We start from the raw sequence: 17,177 nt of genomic DNA, 5'->3' as shown, positions 1-17,177 counted from the left end.
GATAGATAGATAGATAGATAGATAGATAGATAGATAGATAGATAGATAGATAGATAGAATCAGATAAGAAAAAGACCAAAATAGGAAGCATATGAGACTATATTTGTGACTACAAGGAACTGATCTAGATGACTTGGAAGAGTTTTTTAGGAAAGGGTACAAAGACCCAAAGTAAGTGGATGTGAATTGCACTTCAAGGGTCTAGTCAGTGCCTTGAAACAAATTGGAATCAGTTCAGTGTATGGGAGTCTTATATTCAGGTATCCCACTGAGTTTGGCAGTGGCAGCTGCCAAAAGTTCATGAGGGGTTTTCAAGTAAGACTCGAGAAGAGAAAAATGTAGTTGCCTATTCTGAAGGTCACCAAGGTAAGACTCCCCAGAAAGGTCTGTGGCAGGAAGAGAGTCCTGAGCTATCACATAGCTCTAAGGGCAAATTGTGGCAGCCAGCAGATCAGAAGACCAGGACTCCTCAGCATCAGGTTTGAATGATTGCCTGTCAGGCAGATGTGTTTGTAAACTAATGACTTTCACAGTGTGATGAGATTGAAAATGAAGCCTAATTGCTTCCACTGATTTAACCCTTGGAATGCTTCCAGGCATGCCGATAGCCATGTGTCTTTAATCATGTGAGTTAATCACCTTCAGGGATACATCAGAAAACAGTGGCTTATAGGAAGCCTGGGAAGCATTGCAGTTGTGTTATTAAGCCTACGCTTCTGGGGGCTGTCATCTCTTCAAATAAGGACGCTGAGAGGTTGGCCATGGTGCCCTTACACTAGTTTTTGTTAGTAACGACTGACATAGGCAATTACATGGCTCTGTAATTCAGAAAAAATGAATTAATATTTATGAATTTTTAAGTGACTTAAAAGAACTCCTAATGGTAGCAGAGTGAAAGTAGCAAGTCACCTTGATCCTTCTAAGGCCACCATGAACTTCAGTCCAGCTCTGAAAGAAAATCAGAATTGGAAAATGGTCTAATAATCAGGCCAGTCTGATTAATAGTGACAATTAGTATTGGACTACAGTGCATAACCAACTGATTATGAATCATTTGAGCGCTTTAGGTAAATTTTCAATACAGGCAATTAAAATGAAAAGACTCATGATCCTTACATAATGACTTCATTAAATTAATTCAGTTCTGAGGTTGGGGAAAATTTTAATTTTTAGAAAGGAACCAACAGAATTTAACTTTCATTCACTTTTGGTTAAAAGAAATCTGGAGAAAACATTTATAAGATTTAAACACAACACACACATATGCAGACACCACATTGCAAACAGCTTATTCATCTCTGAACGTGAACTGTGTTACTGAGGAAGAAAGAACTGAAGGTCAGAGCATGGATTCTACTCACATCGCTTATTTGGATGAAGTAAATCTTGCCCTCGGTTATATTTTGTATTCCACTAAGTGCATGCATTGTTAAGGTTAAGAGAACATTATTGTGGAGTAATCTGTGAAAGACAGACACTTCAAAGAGATAAATACTCACTTCTGTTACATAAACAATTGACTCAAATCATTTGCTTCATGGTAAAAGACAAAGCTAGAGCCAAATCCAAATACTGTGGTATCAATGCAGTCAGGGGAACAAAGATTCCTTTAGGTGAAACACAGTCATTCAATCAAAGCAGAAATAGTTTTGGAGAATTAGACAGTAAGAGTGGAAGGAAAAGAGACTCTCTAGGGCTAAGAGTGACTTGAAATATTCCACAGTAAAGTCTGTCTCTACTGTGAGTTTCGAGTCAGAAAGACACTTTGCTTCCAAGATTCATTACTTAATACTTAATGTATACAGCTTTATTGTTTACAACAGTGCATTTGCACTTAAGTTGTACAGACATGCTGTAAGCTAGGTATTATTTGCATTAATAATAGCTAATACTTATTTAGCAGTTCAGAATTTACCAAATTCCATCTATCTCTTTTTCATTTTCTTCATTTCTCTTACAATTTTTGAAGATGAGAAAAGGAGTCTCAAAAAGTTAAAGTATTATAATTTGGCCAAAATCACAGCACTGGTAATAGCAAAAACTAGGTATTGATTTGTCTTCTGACTCTAGGTCCTCTTTCTATGTAGTACCTCCTGTTCCTCGTATTTCTTAAGACTATTTTTTTCTACTTGGTTAATGATCCTTCTTATAATAAATTCTTACATTCACTATATTATTTTCTAGGTATCTCAGAATGCAAACCACTTTAAGTTTTAGATTATGTAACTTGATCGTTCTTTCAGTTTGCATTTCATTCCCAATCAGACCACACTGTCTTTCTGAAGGCATACACTGTAATTTCTAGCACAGAACTTAGCCTTCACAGCAGAGACAGTAAACTGAGTCAGAAATTGGTTGAGCTAGAACTTCAACCCAATCCTACCATCTGGGGCAAGAAGCCAAGGAGACTGAGGGGCAAGAGATGAAAGGAGTTAAGTTACAGTAAAATGTAGAGATGTGTTCAGGTCTCCAGATTAGTAAATGCGCTTCAAGCATATCATATCTCCTATAAAGCAGGGTGATCAAAAGGAGCAATAAAGCCTTCTGAGCTGCTGACACTGCAAGGTTGGCTGGGCATGCTCATGAACTAAGCAACTTGCTTCTGAGCTTAAGCCTCACTTGACACAACAAAATTGCAAGTGAGCAAACAGCGTGGAGTATAGAAATCACATTTATTTAGATGAAATCAAAATGTTAAATGCAGAAATGCTAAAAATTACCTTAAGCATAAAGGACTTGTTGACTTTTATCTACTTAAATTCCTTTAATTGTCTTTACCAAACTCTCTGTTATCTAAAAAGCATTCCTCAGTGACTCTTCGCCCTAAAAGATGCTTCTGGAGAGTTTAAGATGCAAGTGTATGTATGTGTGTGTGTGTGCACATGCATGTGCACAGCTTATGTGTACATGTTTGTATATTATAGTATAAGTTAACTATTTTCCTTGACCTCAAAGGTAAGGGCTGAGGCACTAGCTCAACTAACTACTGACAGGTTTGCTCATCTGTCAAATCAAATCAAATTTTTCTGATTTGTCAGATTCAAATTAGAAGGATCTGACTCATGGGGCTGTTTCCACAAATGTTACAATGCTCATGAATATACTCTGCAACATCATATATAACAGAGGACTGTCTTTCTCTCTCAAGATTTTATAGAAGAGCAAATGGCTGTAAATAAACCTCTTGCGCGATCTTTTGAAGGAAAAGAAGTCTGAGAATTCCCATCACCCTTCTATTTCTCTCTCCTGATCCTGATCATTGTCTCCCTGGTGTTGACACTCTTCATGTGCCTGGCTTACTTCCCAGGTCAAATTGCACTTTCCTTGTTTGCAGTGATTATGCTTCCTTTACCTACATTTCTTTAAAGAGCCTATGACATAGTATCCAATCTCTTGAAGGGAGGAAAGTTAGTCTTTGCCTGCTTTGCCTTGGTGGAACAGAGGTATATTAGATTTATTTCTAATTAGCTTATTGATTTCAGTCTCGTCACCTTACAGTAACATATTGAAAACAGGTATTTTGGGCACTAGCTGGTAGGCCTGACTTCACCCAAACAAGATTTCTGGAATTTATTTCCAGACATCTAATTATAGCAGTCCTGCCTCCTCCTTTGGGTATGGTTGGTGTGAGAATCAGCTTCTCCTAAAACAGGAAAGTTTTGGAGACTGAATCCTGGCTCCATCTCTTCCCAGCTATGATAAGGGACACTGATTTCACCTCTCTAGCCTCAATTATCCGTCTGTAAAATAGGTATGCTAATACCATCTCCATAGCAGCTCCATGAGAAATGGAAAAACGTTGAAAACACCAGTGCCTGCTCACAGGAGACCCTCACTCAATATTTACTCCCTTCTTTCTGCACTGCCACCCTCTCTGTCACTGCTTCCACATTCCCACAATCTTTACACTGCTCCAAACTTGTAGCTCATGACATCTCTCAGTAATAAACTCTTGAACTCATCTTTAATAATAATTGCACCAGCTCTGTTGTCCTAGCTGGCTTAAGCTGCAAGCTCTTCTCCTTCCCTGGTATCCTCAAACCTGACATTGCTGACCCTTCACTCAACCTCCCTGACTCTAGAGGCTTTGACTCTGGGTGTGATGCCCACTGAAGCTAGGTCACTGTGACTGATTGGCACAGGTTCTCTCAGCTTCAACCCTGCCTGCTCCCCTTCATGAATTTCACTCCATATAGGAAGCACAGCTTACTTCAAAGTGGGAAAAAATGAGTGAAAGAATCTTAGAGATGGTATTACAATTTAGTTTTCATTATTACTGAGTGGTTAGAGAAGGAGTGGACAAATCCAAGACTATCTTGAAGTGAATAGAAACTTTCACTTTATTCTAGCACTTGCTAAGTTGCTCTCATTCTGCAAAGTCACTTTCATAGCATCCTTTTGGACATTTAGACCCATTTATTGCTGTGAACTCGCATTGTCCTGGGCTCCTAAACTGTCACTGCATCCTGTGTTTTATTTGACTTGTTACTGTTTTTTAAACATAAGAGTTCACTTTGAATGTGACTTCAATATGATAAATGTTATAGTTGTTTATCAGGTGTATCTAATCTTCCCAAGCATAACTCTGACTCAAGTTCCACAGACTCCCAAGTAAGCCACTATTCTATTCATAAAAGTTGCCAGGTTTTCTGGCTCTTTCTCACTGTGTATATTATTGCTTTGTAGTCAGAAGGTCAAGCTAGAATTTTGGACGTTATCTTTGTTGTTGTTGTTGTTGTTGTTATTGTTGTCATTGACTTTTAGCCTCTAATATTTAAACTGCTCCCAGATATAGACACTTCTTTCAGATGTTTTGATGGATCCACTCTACTGCTTTCTTTTTTCTACTCTACCTTCACACTTTAGTCATTTGGTAACTGCATTCTAAAGTTATTTGGAAATACCAGTCTGTGATTTCAGAGTATTAAAATATATACCTAAAAACTTGTACTAGTACTTTCTGACATCCTGCATCAAGTCCAGAATTGTTCTCTAATTTCAAATTCCCTAGCAGTTCAACACCACTTTCACCCAGATATTCCCTCATTATATTTTAGCATGCACTGATTAATAAGTACATTTTTAGTATAATTCCTATTGTATACTACACACACTCCCAATTCTTGCCCTTTGCCAAGATCTTTCCCCAATCTAGAATTCATTTCCCCAGTTGTCTCTTCCAGCCTCATCTCCTTTACACTACCATATAAATTCAGTCTTTGCCTGTCTTGTTCACCACTACATTCCAGTATACAGAAATTTTCCTGGCACATGATAAAGTCTCAGCACATATTTATACACTTACAAACTGACTGTTCTTCAAAGCCCACTTCAAAGCTAATCCCTTTCTTAACCCACTCTATCTAGTAGTACAGCGTGTAGATGAACTTTTTGTGTTGCATTTGAACTTCCAGAGAGCTCCTGGTGCTGTAGCATTCTCTGACAGGACAGTCTCGTTCTCATCATGTATATTCATTAGTAATTTGTGGTTAAAGACATCATGTTGGAGGTCTCTGTTTTGTTTGACATCCTGGAATACTTCTATACCACGCTACTACAAGAAATATGATTTTAACGTATTTTAGATTTTCTGTAATTTAAAAGAAGATTATCTATACTCCAAAGATAAAATCAGTAGCAATTACAAGAGAAGTTCAAAAGTAACTTTTTTTGTAAAGGTCAAGTCAAGGTGGGAAAGCAATTACATAAAGTGATTCAATATCATATTGGACTCACTCAAGATTAAGAAATAGTGGTATTTTTCATGTTTTGACCATGAAGCAAAATAATTAAGGATAAAGGAACATAATGTAATTTATTATAAAATAAATATAATATAGCCCATGTGCACTAAAAAAAATCCAGTGGCAATCTCCTAATACTGAAAAGACTCATTTACAAGCCAAATGTGAAATGAGCATCAAAGACATATGGTAAGAAACATTCAAAGACAATCTTGGACTATCATATGCATATCTGTAAGATAGTCCACAACTAAATTTACTAATTTTGGGGAAGACTAACCTCTCCTTGGACTATCTCAGCTTTGATTTACTTCTTAAAAAGGACACTCCTTTTTCTGCCCTTATTGAGGTGTAATTAACAAACAAAAGTTATACATATGATGTACAAGGTGATGTGATGTATGTATACATTGTGAAATGATTACCATAATCAGGCTAATTAACATATCTATCCACCTCATATGGCTACCTTTTTGTGTGTGTTGTGAGAACATTTAAGATCTACTCTGACACTGTTCTTAATCTAACTTGAATTCTTGGTTGAAGGGGGACTTTGGTGACCTTTATGCTATTCTCCTCAAAACCTTAAAAAGTGGTTTAGCTGGCATCATTTCACAGATCTCAAAACACTCCTTTGTGCTGAGATTGTATCTAGAATGTATTGATCATGGTATTTTCATAGAGAATCCTTTTGCTACATTCATTTCAAGCCTTATCTTGAACTGTCTTTGTGCCTAGGGTTCCAGCAAGCTCGTTCTCTTGCTCTGACTCTAATAGGCCCATGATGCTTTTCACTCTTTCCTTGTAACCACAATTGTGTTAGCAAATGAGCCTCAAGGAGCTGAGAAACTGATCTTCAGCTGATGGGTCTTTTTGACAAGTTTAGAGGGTTTGTCTAAAGTAGGAATTCTTTATACCTTCAACATTAGATAAAGTATAAACATGATTACATTTTATAAATAGCTATTTTGAATCAGCAAAACTCAAAAAATTTGATTTAGCCCTTTGGGGCCAATTTAGTCTGTAGGGCAAACAAATGATGTCTATGGTCCTCTTCTTTGAGGGACCAATTAGATTAGGACATACCAAAGCTTACTCAATGTCTACTTTTTTTTTTTTTTTTTTTTTTTAACAGTCACAATATTCTTCTCTATGAGGACGGGCATGCTGTGGTGGCAGATTTTGGAGGTGAGATTTCCATGAGTAATACCCCAAATGGCATCCTTTTTTATTTTGTTCCTACTGGGCACCTGATATTCTACCATGAAACTGAACACTGAACACTGACAGCTATCCTACCCCAAGTCATTCAAATTTCAGTGACCCTACATTTTGAAACTCTGTCATTTATTTCTAGTTTTTCTTCTTTGTTATCTCCAGCCAAGAGAAGGGAAGTGAGAATTTGAAAAAGACAGAAGTTTCTTGAGGTTTCAAAATTTTAGTTGTGATCGTTGACCTTGGTTTTAAGATATTTCCTTTGACGTGGGTTATTTTCTCTTTCCCTCAGAATCAAGATTTCTACAGTCTCTGGATGAAGACAACATGACAAAACAACCTGGGGTTTGCTGCTGCTTGTGTTTCCTATAATTATAAACCAATTAAAATGTGTAATCTCAGCATGAGAGGACGTAATATGAGAACAGTTTTAACTGGAAGAAATGTCATTGTCTCAGTGTCAGGATAATGGCTTATGTTTTTATTTTTAGTAAGCTGTCAAAATAACTATCTCAAGGTTCTACTAGAGAAATAGATAAGATATATATTTGGAAAACATTATGGGTAAAATACTACAGAATATGTTTCAAATGTAACTGAAAAGAACATGGTGGGCATGGATCATTTCATATTTAGATCACCTAACTACTTATAGTGGAGTTAACATTTAATAGGGAGCTCACTATAAAATTAGTAGTTCATCAGCATCTATTAACTATTCATCGTTCTCCACTTTAACATTGTAAGGTAATAAGTGGTATATCCAAGTATTAATGTTTAAGTAAAATATAAATTATAATATCTGAAGCAAGGATAATTGTACTCAAAATGTCTGCAATTAAATTCATTACCTGCCCTCTCCTTCACTCCCCCTGAAAAAAAGTAGACTTCTCTTTCTGGACTGCTTGTGATAACTAATTACCTAAGCCTGGAGTAATTTTTCATTCCTTCCCTTTCCTGCTTCTGCTTACACTCAGTCACCTTTTCTGGATGTCTCTTTCTTTTCTTCTTTAAGTTCATCTTAACCTCTTAAACCTCTCATTTCCTACTGCTTCAGTTCAGATTCTCATCATTTCTTTTCTGGACTAGTATCACAACAGGCTTGTAACTCCAGTCCTCTCTTCTTATTCATTCTTTGCAACATCAACTAAGTTCTTGTTCCTATGGAGCTAATATACTATTGGAAGGGGATAAATACTGGACAAATTAACAAAATCTATCTCAGACAGTGATGAGTGTTTGAAGAAAAATAAAAGCAAAGTAAATGAATGGAGAGTAATGGGGATGCCATTTAGATAGGATGAAGGAAAAAGTTAACATTTAATAAGAGGACTGACATGGGAGTAACCTACATGGGGGGAGAGCTATGCAGGTGGGAGCAATAGTAAGTGCAGAGGTCCTGGGGCAGGAAAGTTCTTGGTGTGTTCAAAGTCAGCGTGGCCGGAGTGAGGTGATCAAGGAGGAAAGTGGCAGTTTATGAGGTGAGGGAAGTGGGAACAATGAGTGATCTTTTGGCAGGACACAAAGCTCATCCAAGACATGGGACATAGAGGCAGCTAAATTAGTGGTCCTCAACCCTAGGTGCACATTAAAATAAGTTTAGAAACTTTTTTAAGCATAGTGCCTGAATCTGATCCCTAGAAATTATGATTTTATTGGCCTAAGATTGATCTTGAGTAACTGCATCTTTTAAAAATTCCCCCACATTTTTCTAGAAAGCAGTTAGTTGAGACTCTCCAACTAAATAAACTTTTGTTGATTGTAATTAAATTGAATTTAACCAACAGCAGGTAATATTAACTCTCTTATTCTAGCAGCATAGTCTTTAAGCACAGCACTAATAAATAAATAAATTAGTGCTAATAAATAAATTAGTGCTGTGCTTAAAGACTATGCTGCTAGAATAAGAGAGTTAATTTGAAATTTATTTTGAAAGCTGTTTTGTTTCTTATTAGTTCTGTGGCTTTATGTATGTTATCTAATCACCCTATGACCCCTCTGTGCAAAAACGGGCATACTGTGTACCTGCTCCCACATATACAATGTTGTGACACAATGCATAATTTGCTATAGAAATGGAGGCTTTCTGGAATGCGGAAGCTCACGTAGAAAAATTGCATAAGAGCACCATAATAAGAATAAAGATACTATTGGAAAGCTATAACTATGCTTGGTTTCAAAATAAGGTGTACATTTCAAAAGAATTAGCAACCAACACTACACACAAGATTTTGGTAAGAATGATAAAAGAATAATGGTTTCCTTCAATGGACATTTAAAAGTGTTTAGTAAAGTTTATTCGTAAGATAATGTGCCATGGGGATTTAGAACTGGGAGGGTGTGGCTCCTGTGCTTTGTCCTTGAGGAATCTGAGGTCCAGGAAACATGAGACTTGCCCAGAGCGGTTCAGTAAGTGGTAGAGCCAGAACTAGAATTTTCATCTCCTAACTCAAAACTCAGTGTTCTGTGCCCTAAACTAGAAATCAACCAAATTTATGCATTTGCATCCCAGAATGGAAACTAATTTTTTTAACTGAAAAATGAGAAATCACAAATGAACAGAATGTACATAATCTCATCAAAACAGAGGCTAGAACTTTGCATGAAGGGACTTGTAACATTTTATGGGCTTCCTTTCCAGAATGTTGCACAAACAGCATTCATAAATAGCACATCTGGGCAGAGAAAATAAGACAGACCGGATCCTGCCAGTGATAAATCTACTTCATAGGAATATTCTGGGCACTCCTTTGGAGCCATTTCTCTCCTCAGCCATGAGCACGCTATTTATGGGCCTAATTTAGTAACTTCCTAAATTACAACCTGAAGACTTGCAGGAGGTGCCTCCCACAGTGTGTGATTCACTCCCAGGGAGACATAGGGTCCCTAGATGAATCCATGGTTGGCTATTCTGAACCTCGAAGGCTTCTAAGGGAGAAAGATGTTTATAGATTTTTTTAAAAAAATACTGCCTCTCATTGTATAAGAGGCAGAGTTACTTGATGATTAATTACTGGTGTGATGCTTTAGGAAGAATTATGAATTTTATGATCTTCCAATGATTAAAAAATGCCCTTTGAGGAACTGAACAGCCACAGTAAACACACTGTGTATGTATAAATGTGTTGATTATACACGTTGAGGGCAATATGTATGGATGTTAATTTATATTTATGCCTTTTGAGAGCATCGGGAGAACACAGCCAATTCTCACTGAGAAGAATGCTACTCTGCAGCGGAGGAACCAAACACTTGGTAAATGGCTTGTGGATGTTTCTTGATGTGCAGAACCTCCGTTGGATGGCTCCTGAGGTGTTCACGCAGTGCACTCGGTACACCATCAAAGCAGACGTCTTCAGCTACGCTCTGTGTCTGTGGGAAATTCTCACTGGCGAAATTCCATTCGCTCATCTCAAGCCAGGTAAGACACGATGCAATTGAAGTTTTCCTGTTTGACAAAGTTCACTGGATTTTTATAACTTCAAGAAATATTTTTTTTTCACAAAATGATTATTCTCAGTGAGATGGCAAAAGAGGAAGTAAGCAAACAATCTCAGATTGTTTTAAGGTGTGTGCCCAACCCAGAAAATTTAATGACTTAACCGTGATTTCAGACCCAGACACACAGAAATGCAGGTATAAATATATATGAAAGTTTAGGACTTGACTTATTGATTGCTAATAAAACAAGCAAATAACTATGATCATGTGGCATGTGAGGGCAAATAAGGTGGACAATGTGATATTTACTTTTTAAGATTAGATTTTAGAATTGCCCTTTTAACATGTATATAGGGATAAGAAAGCAGTAACACAGAAATAACCTATTAGGGCTGCTCTCTGCTTATCTCACATCACAAAAAAGAAGATTGGTTTTCCTAACATTTTTGTATTATGTGTGTGTGTGTGTGTATGTGTCTATATATGTATCTATCTATATATATGTATCTATCTATATATATAGATAGATACATTCTAAAAATGGAGCATGCAGTGAGTCTGGCTTTCATTGATGATACACATTATGCTTTGCTTACATGAAGAAAGTGAAGGTGAGGAATCTAATCACAGGTAAAATAGACACATATTTTAGGTTTAAAGTAGACTTCATTTGCATCTATCTCTCAATTGCATTTGGATTGCTTTCATATCTTGTCACACTAGACAAATCTCCTTAAGGACTTTACATCCCTAAAACTTAGCACACTTGTAAAGTAGTTGTCAAATGTAATCATAAGTAATCTTTAAATAATTATATTGTAATTTCCTAACGGCCACCCTATAACATTATATAAGAAGGATAAAGTCAAAAGAGATGTTACTTAAACATCCTTTTTAACAAGTTAAAAGTCTTGACCAACATCAAAATATTTATGAGTCTCATGTACAGAGAGGAAGCCACATCTCATCTCATACTCTATTTTGGAGTTTTTTTCCCCAAGCTACCATATGGTCTTTTAATTACACTCTGCATAGCAGAGTGCTTTTCATAGGTTATGTGCTCTGTGCATAGTTTGTTAAGCATAATGATGATGTAATTGTCCTAATTTTTCTCTACATATTTTCTATAGTTTTAAATTAGACTTAGCCCTTATTACAGTGTGGATGTGTGGACTCTATTTTGAGCTGAAACAACATTGCCATTTGTAAGGTCTTGTTCTGATGTCCTTCCTTCTCTCTACCTCTTAGAGTGTGCATCCTGATAAGATTGATGGATATACAAAAAACTGATTATAATTTTAAATGTACTGTGGCATTTTTTCATAAGAAAGAAATACAACTCCTTTTGCCTCATCCCCTGAGTCAGTCCATTAACCTGGCCCTGTTGATTTTACCTTCTAATACATGGGTTTCTCTACCACTTACCATCATCCACCACCATCCTAGCCCAAACCGTCTTTCATTTAAACCACTGCAATAGTCTTTTTAAAAATCGGGTTTATTTAGGTATAATATATATGCAGTAGAATTTACCTTGCTAGGTTAACACTTCAATGAGTTTTAATAAATATATACAGCTGTATAACCACAACTGCAATCAAGATGTAGAACATTTCCATCACTCCAAAAAGTTTCCAGTGCTTGTTTGGAATCAATCCACTTCCCACACCTCCAGCCCTTGGCAACCAATGAGCTCATTTCTGTCCGGATAAGCTTGCCTATATACCAATGTCATATAAATGGAATCATGTTGCTGTATTTATCAGTAATTTATTCTTTTTCACTCCTGTGTAATATTTCATATTATAGATGTGCCATGATTTGTTTATGCATACAGAAGTTCATGACCATTTGAGTTCTTCTCAGTTTAGAGAAATTAAGAATAAATCTGCTCAAATAATTGAGGTGTTTGTGTGGTTGTTTTCATTTCCATTGGTTAAATGAGTAACAGATGGATTGCTACATGTTATAATAAGAGTTTTTCCAAGGTGTCTGTACCATTATGAATTTCCAACAGTAGTCGGTGAGAATTTCAGTTGACATCCTTGCTGGCACTTTGAATTGTCTATTTTTAAATATATATGTATATATTAGCCATTTGAGTGGGGAACATCATTGTGATATTTACATTTCTCCAATGACTAGAAATATTGACATTTTTACGTGCTTATTTGGTATCCATATTTCTTTTGTGAAATATTTGTTTAAAAAGTCTCATCATTTAGTTGTAAGACTTCTTAGATTATAGGGATTCTAGGGAAAAGGACTTTTCCTGCTACATGTTTTGCAAAGATTTTCCTGTAATATGTGGCTTGCCTTTTTGTATTCTGAGCAACGTCTTTCAAAGAGCAGATGTTTTTAATGTCAATGAAATCCATCTTACCAAAATTTTAAATCAATTTGTATCCTATCTAAAATATTTTTGCCTTACTCAAAGCCATAAAAACTTCCTCCTATTTTTTTATAGAAGTCTTGCAGGTTTAGGTTTTATATTTATAAGATCTATTTTGAGTTCTTATTTTTTTAAAGTACCCAGTTTGGGTTGAATTTGTTATTCTTTGGCTTGTTCATTTGTTTTTTTAATATAGATGTCCAATTTTTTGGCATAATTTTTCAAAAATATTATCCTTTCTTATTAAATTATTTTGATACATTTTTCAAAAATCAGTTGACCATGTATGTATGCATTTATTTCCAACTCTATTCTGTTTCATTGATCATGTGTCTACCCTTAAATCAATACCACACTATCTTACTATGTTATAATAAGTCATGTAATTAAGTAATGTGAATCCTCCAACTTTGTTCTTCTTTGTTAAAAAGGTTCTGGCCATTTAGTTTCTTTGCTTTTCCATATAAATTTTAGAATTGGCTTGTCTATATTCCTATAAAAAGCTTCTTGGAATTTGATTCGATTGCATTTAATTATTACATCAATTTGGGAAGAATGAACATCTTAACCATGTTAGTCTTCTCCTCGATAAACATGGTTTATCTCTATCTTCACTTAGATCTTCTTAAATTTCGTATATTACATATTTTAGCATACAAACCTTGCATAATTTTCATTATACTTATCTCTATTTATTTTGTGTCTCTTGATGCTATTTTAAATATTACTCTTAAAAACATCAACATCGTAATTGGAAGTAAAACACTCGTAAGCCAATGCAAAAGAACTGAAATCATAACAAACAATCTCTAAGGCCACAGCACAATCAAATTAGAATTTAAGATTAAGAAACTCACTAAAAATCACACAACAACATGAAAATTGAACAACCTGCTCCTGAATGAATCCTGGGTAAAAAAAGTGAAATTAAGGCAGAAATCAAGAAGTTCCTTGAAACCAATGAGAACAAAGAGACAACATACCAGAATCTCTGAGATGCAGTTAAAGCAGTGTTAAGAGATAAATTTATAGCACTAAATGCCCACATCAAAAAGCTAGAAAGATTTCAAATTGGCGTCCTAACATTACAACTAAAAGAACTAGAGAACCAAGAGAAAACAACCACCAAAACTAGCAGAAGAAAAGAACTAACCAACATCAGAGTGAACTGAAGGATATGGAGACACAAAAAAACCCTTCAGAAAATCAGTGAATCCACGAGGTGGTTTTTTGAAAAATTTAATAAAATAGATAGACCACTAGCTAGACCAATAAAGAAGAAAAGAGAATAATCAAATAGGCATAATAAAAAATGATAAGGAGGATATACTTCTGACTCCACAGAAATACAGACAACCACCAGAGAATACTATAAACACCTCTATGTAAATAAACTAGAAAATCTAGAAGAAATGGATAAATACCTGGATATGTACACCCCTGCAAGACTGAACCAGGAAGAAGTTGAATCCCTGAATAGACCAATAATAAGTTCTGAAATTGAAGCAATAATAAATAGCCCACCAACCAAAGAAAAGCCCAGGACCAGATGGATTTCAACTGAATTTTACCTGAGGTACAAAGAGGAGCTAGTACCTTATTTTCTGAAACTATTCCAAACAATTGAAAAGGAAGGACTCCTCCCTAATCCATATTATGAGACCAACATCATCCTGATACCAAAACCTTGCAGAGATACAACAAAAAAAGAAAACTTCAGACCAATATCCCTGATGAACGTTGATGCAAAAATTGTCAATAAAATACTGGCAAACAAAATCCAGCAGCACATCAAAAAGCTTATCCACCACAATCAAGTTGGCTTCATCCCCATGACGTAAGGCTGGTTCAGCATATGCAAATCAATAAACGCAATTCATCACATAAACAGAACTAAGACAAAAACCTCATGATTATCTCAATAGATGCAGAAAAGGTCTTTGATAAAATTCAACATCCCTTCATGTTAAAAACTCTCAATAAACTAAGTACTGATGGAACATACCTCAAAATAATAAGAGCCATTTATGACAAACCCACAGCTATTATCATACTGAATGAGCAAAAGCTGGAAGCATTCCCCTTGAAAATTGGCACAAGACAAGTATGCCCTCTCTCACTACTCCTATTCAACATAGTATTGGAAGTTCTGGCCAGGACAATCAGGCCAAGTGAAAGAAATTGAACATATTCAAATAGGAAGAGAGAAAGTCACACTGTCTCTGTTTGCAGATGACATGATCCTATGTCAAGAAGACCTCATCGTCTCAGTCCAAAAACCTATTGAGCTTTAAGCAATGTCAGCAAAGTCTCAGGATACAAATCAATGTGCAAAAATCACAAGCATTCCTATACACCAACAATAGACAAGAAGAGAGGCAAATTGTGAATGAACCTCTCACTCACAATTGCTACAAAGAAAATAAAATACCTAGAAATACAACTAACAAGGGAAGTGAAGGACCTCCTCAAGGAGAACTGCAAACCACTGATCAAAGAAATAAGAGAGGACACAAACAAATGGAAAATCATTCCATGCTCATGGAGAGAAAGAATCAATATCATGAAAATGGCCAGACTGCCCAAAGTAATTTATAGATTCAATGCTATTACCATTAAATAACCTTTGACATTCTTCACAGAATTAGAAAAAAAAAAAAAAAAAAATCATATGGAACCGAAAAAGAGCCCATATAGCCAAGACAATCCTAAGCAAAAAGAACAAAGCTGGAGGCATCATGGTATCCAACTTCAAACTACACTATAAGACTACATAACCAAAACATCATGGTACTGGTAAGCAAAAAACAGACACATAGACCAATGAGAGAGAATAGATAACTCAGAAATAAGACCACACATCTATAACCATCTGATCTTTGACAAACCTGACAAAAACAATAGGGAAAGGATTCCCTATATAATAAATTGTGCTGGGAGTATTGGCTAGGCATATGCAGAAAACTGAAACTGGACCCCTTCCTTATGCCTTATAAAAATATTAACTCCAGATGGATTAAAGACCAATGTAAAACCCAAAACTATAAAAACCCTAGAATAAAATCTAGGCAAGACCATTCAGGACATAGGCACGGACAAAGATTTTATGACAAAAATGTCAGAAGCAACGCAGCAAAAGCAAAAATTGACAAATGTGAGCTAATTAAACTAAAGATCTTCTGCACAGCAAAAGGAACTATCATCAGAGTTAACAGACAATCTACCAAATAGGAGAAAATGTTTATTATCTATCTATCTGAAAAAGGTCTAATACCCACAATCTACAAGGAACTTAAACAAATTTACATGACAAAACAACCCCATTAAAAAGTGGGCAAAGGGCATGAACAGACATGTCTCAAAAGAAGACATTTGTGTGGCCAAGAAACATATAAAAAGAAGCTCAACATCACAGATCATTAGAGAAATACAAATCAAAACCATAATGAGACACCATTTCATGCCCGTCAGAATGGCGTTTATTAATAAGTCAACAAACAACAGATGTTGGTGAGCCTGTGGAGAAATAGAAATGCTTTTACACTCATGGTGGGAACGTAAATTAGTTCAACCATTGTGGAAGACAATGTGGTGATTCCTCAAAGTCCTAAAACGTGAAATATCATTTGACCCAGTAATCACATTCCTGGGTATATACCCAAAGGAATAGAAATCATTCTGTTATAAAGATACATGCATGCTTGTGTTCATTGCAGCACTATTCACAATAGCAAAGAGATGGAATCAACTCAAATGTCCATCAATGATAGATTGGATAAGGAAAATGTGGTATATATACTCCATGGAATATTTTGCTGCCATAAAAAAGGAACAAGATCATGTCTTTTGCAGGGACATGGATGGAGCTGGAAGCTATTGTCCTCAGAAAACTAACACAGGAACAGAAAACCAAACACCACATGTTCTCACTCATAAGTGGAAGCTAAACAATGAGAACACATGGACACAGGGAGGGCAACAATGCATACTGGGGCCTGTTGGGGAAGGCCAGGGGAGAGAGAGCATCAGGAAAAATAGCTAATGCATACTGTGCTTAATACCTAGGTGATGGATTGATAGGTGCAGCAAACCACCATGGTACATGTTTACCTATGCAACAAGCCTGCACATCCTGCACATGTTTCCCGAGAACTTAATAAAACAAAATGAATCAGTGTCCATTTTTTTGCTACTGTTAATATATAGAAATATAATAATGTTTTATTACAATCTAGTACCCCACAAACTTACTAAATTTACTTATCCATCCTAGTTCCCTTTTTTGTACCTTCTTTGGGATTTCTACATAAATAATTATGTCATCTGTTAATAAAGAATTTTCTTTCTTTCTTTCTTTCTTTCTTTCTTTCTTTCTTTCTTTCTTT

The 17,177-nt window shown here is 35.8% G+C and overlaps 1 protein-coding gene across 1 annotated transcript in view; it reads left to right on the top strand.

Annotated features, from left to right (window-relative positions):
- The window catches only part of TNNI3K (TNNI3 interacting kinase), a 302,223-nt gene that overhangs the window by 195,084 nt on the left and 89,962 nt on the right, over nt 1-17,177 (top strand). The window contains exons 18-20 of the mRNA XM_023209399.2: nt 6,880-6,932; nt 7,252-7,304; nt 10,248-10,380. Coding sequence (XP_023065167.1) covers nt 6,880-6,932; nt 7,252-7,304; nt 10,248-10,380 — 239 coding nt within the window. The remainder of the gene's footprint in view (nt 1-6,879; nt 6,933-7,251; nt 7,305-10,247; nt 10,381-17,177) is intronic.

The sequence above is a fragment of the Piliocolobus tephrosceles genome, chromosome 1, assembly GCF_002776525.5.
Source record: "Piliocolobus tephrosceles isolate RC106 chromosome 1, ASM277652v3, whole genome shotgun sequence".
Classification (NCBI taxonomy): domain Eukaryota; kingdom Metazoa; phylum Chordata; class Mammalia; order Primates; family Cercopithecidae; genus Piliocolobus; species Piliocolobus tephrosceles.
The sequence above is the reverse complement of the archived record's forward strand: the minus strand, read 5'-3'. Positions and strand labels throughout refer to the sequence as shown.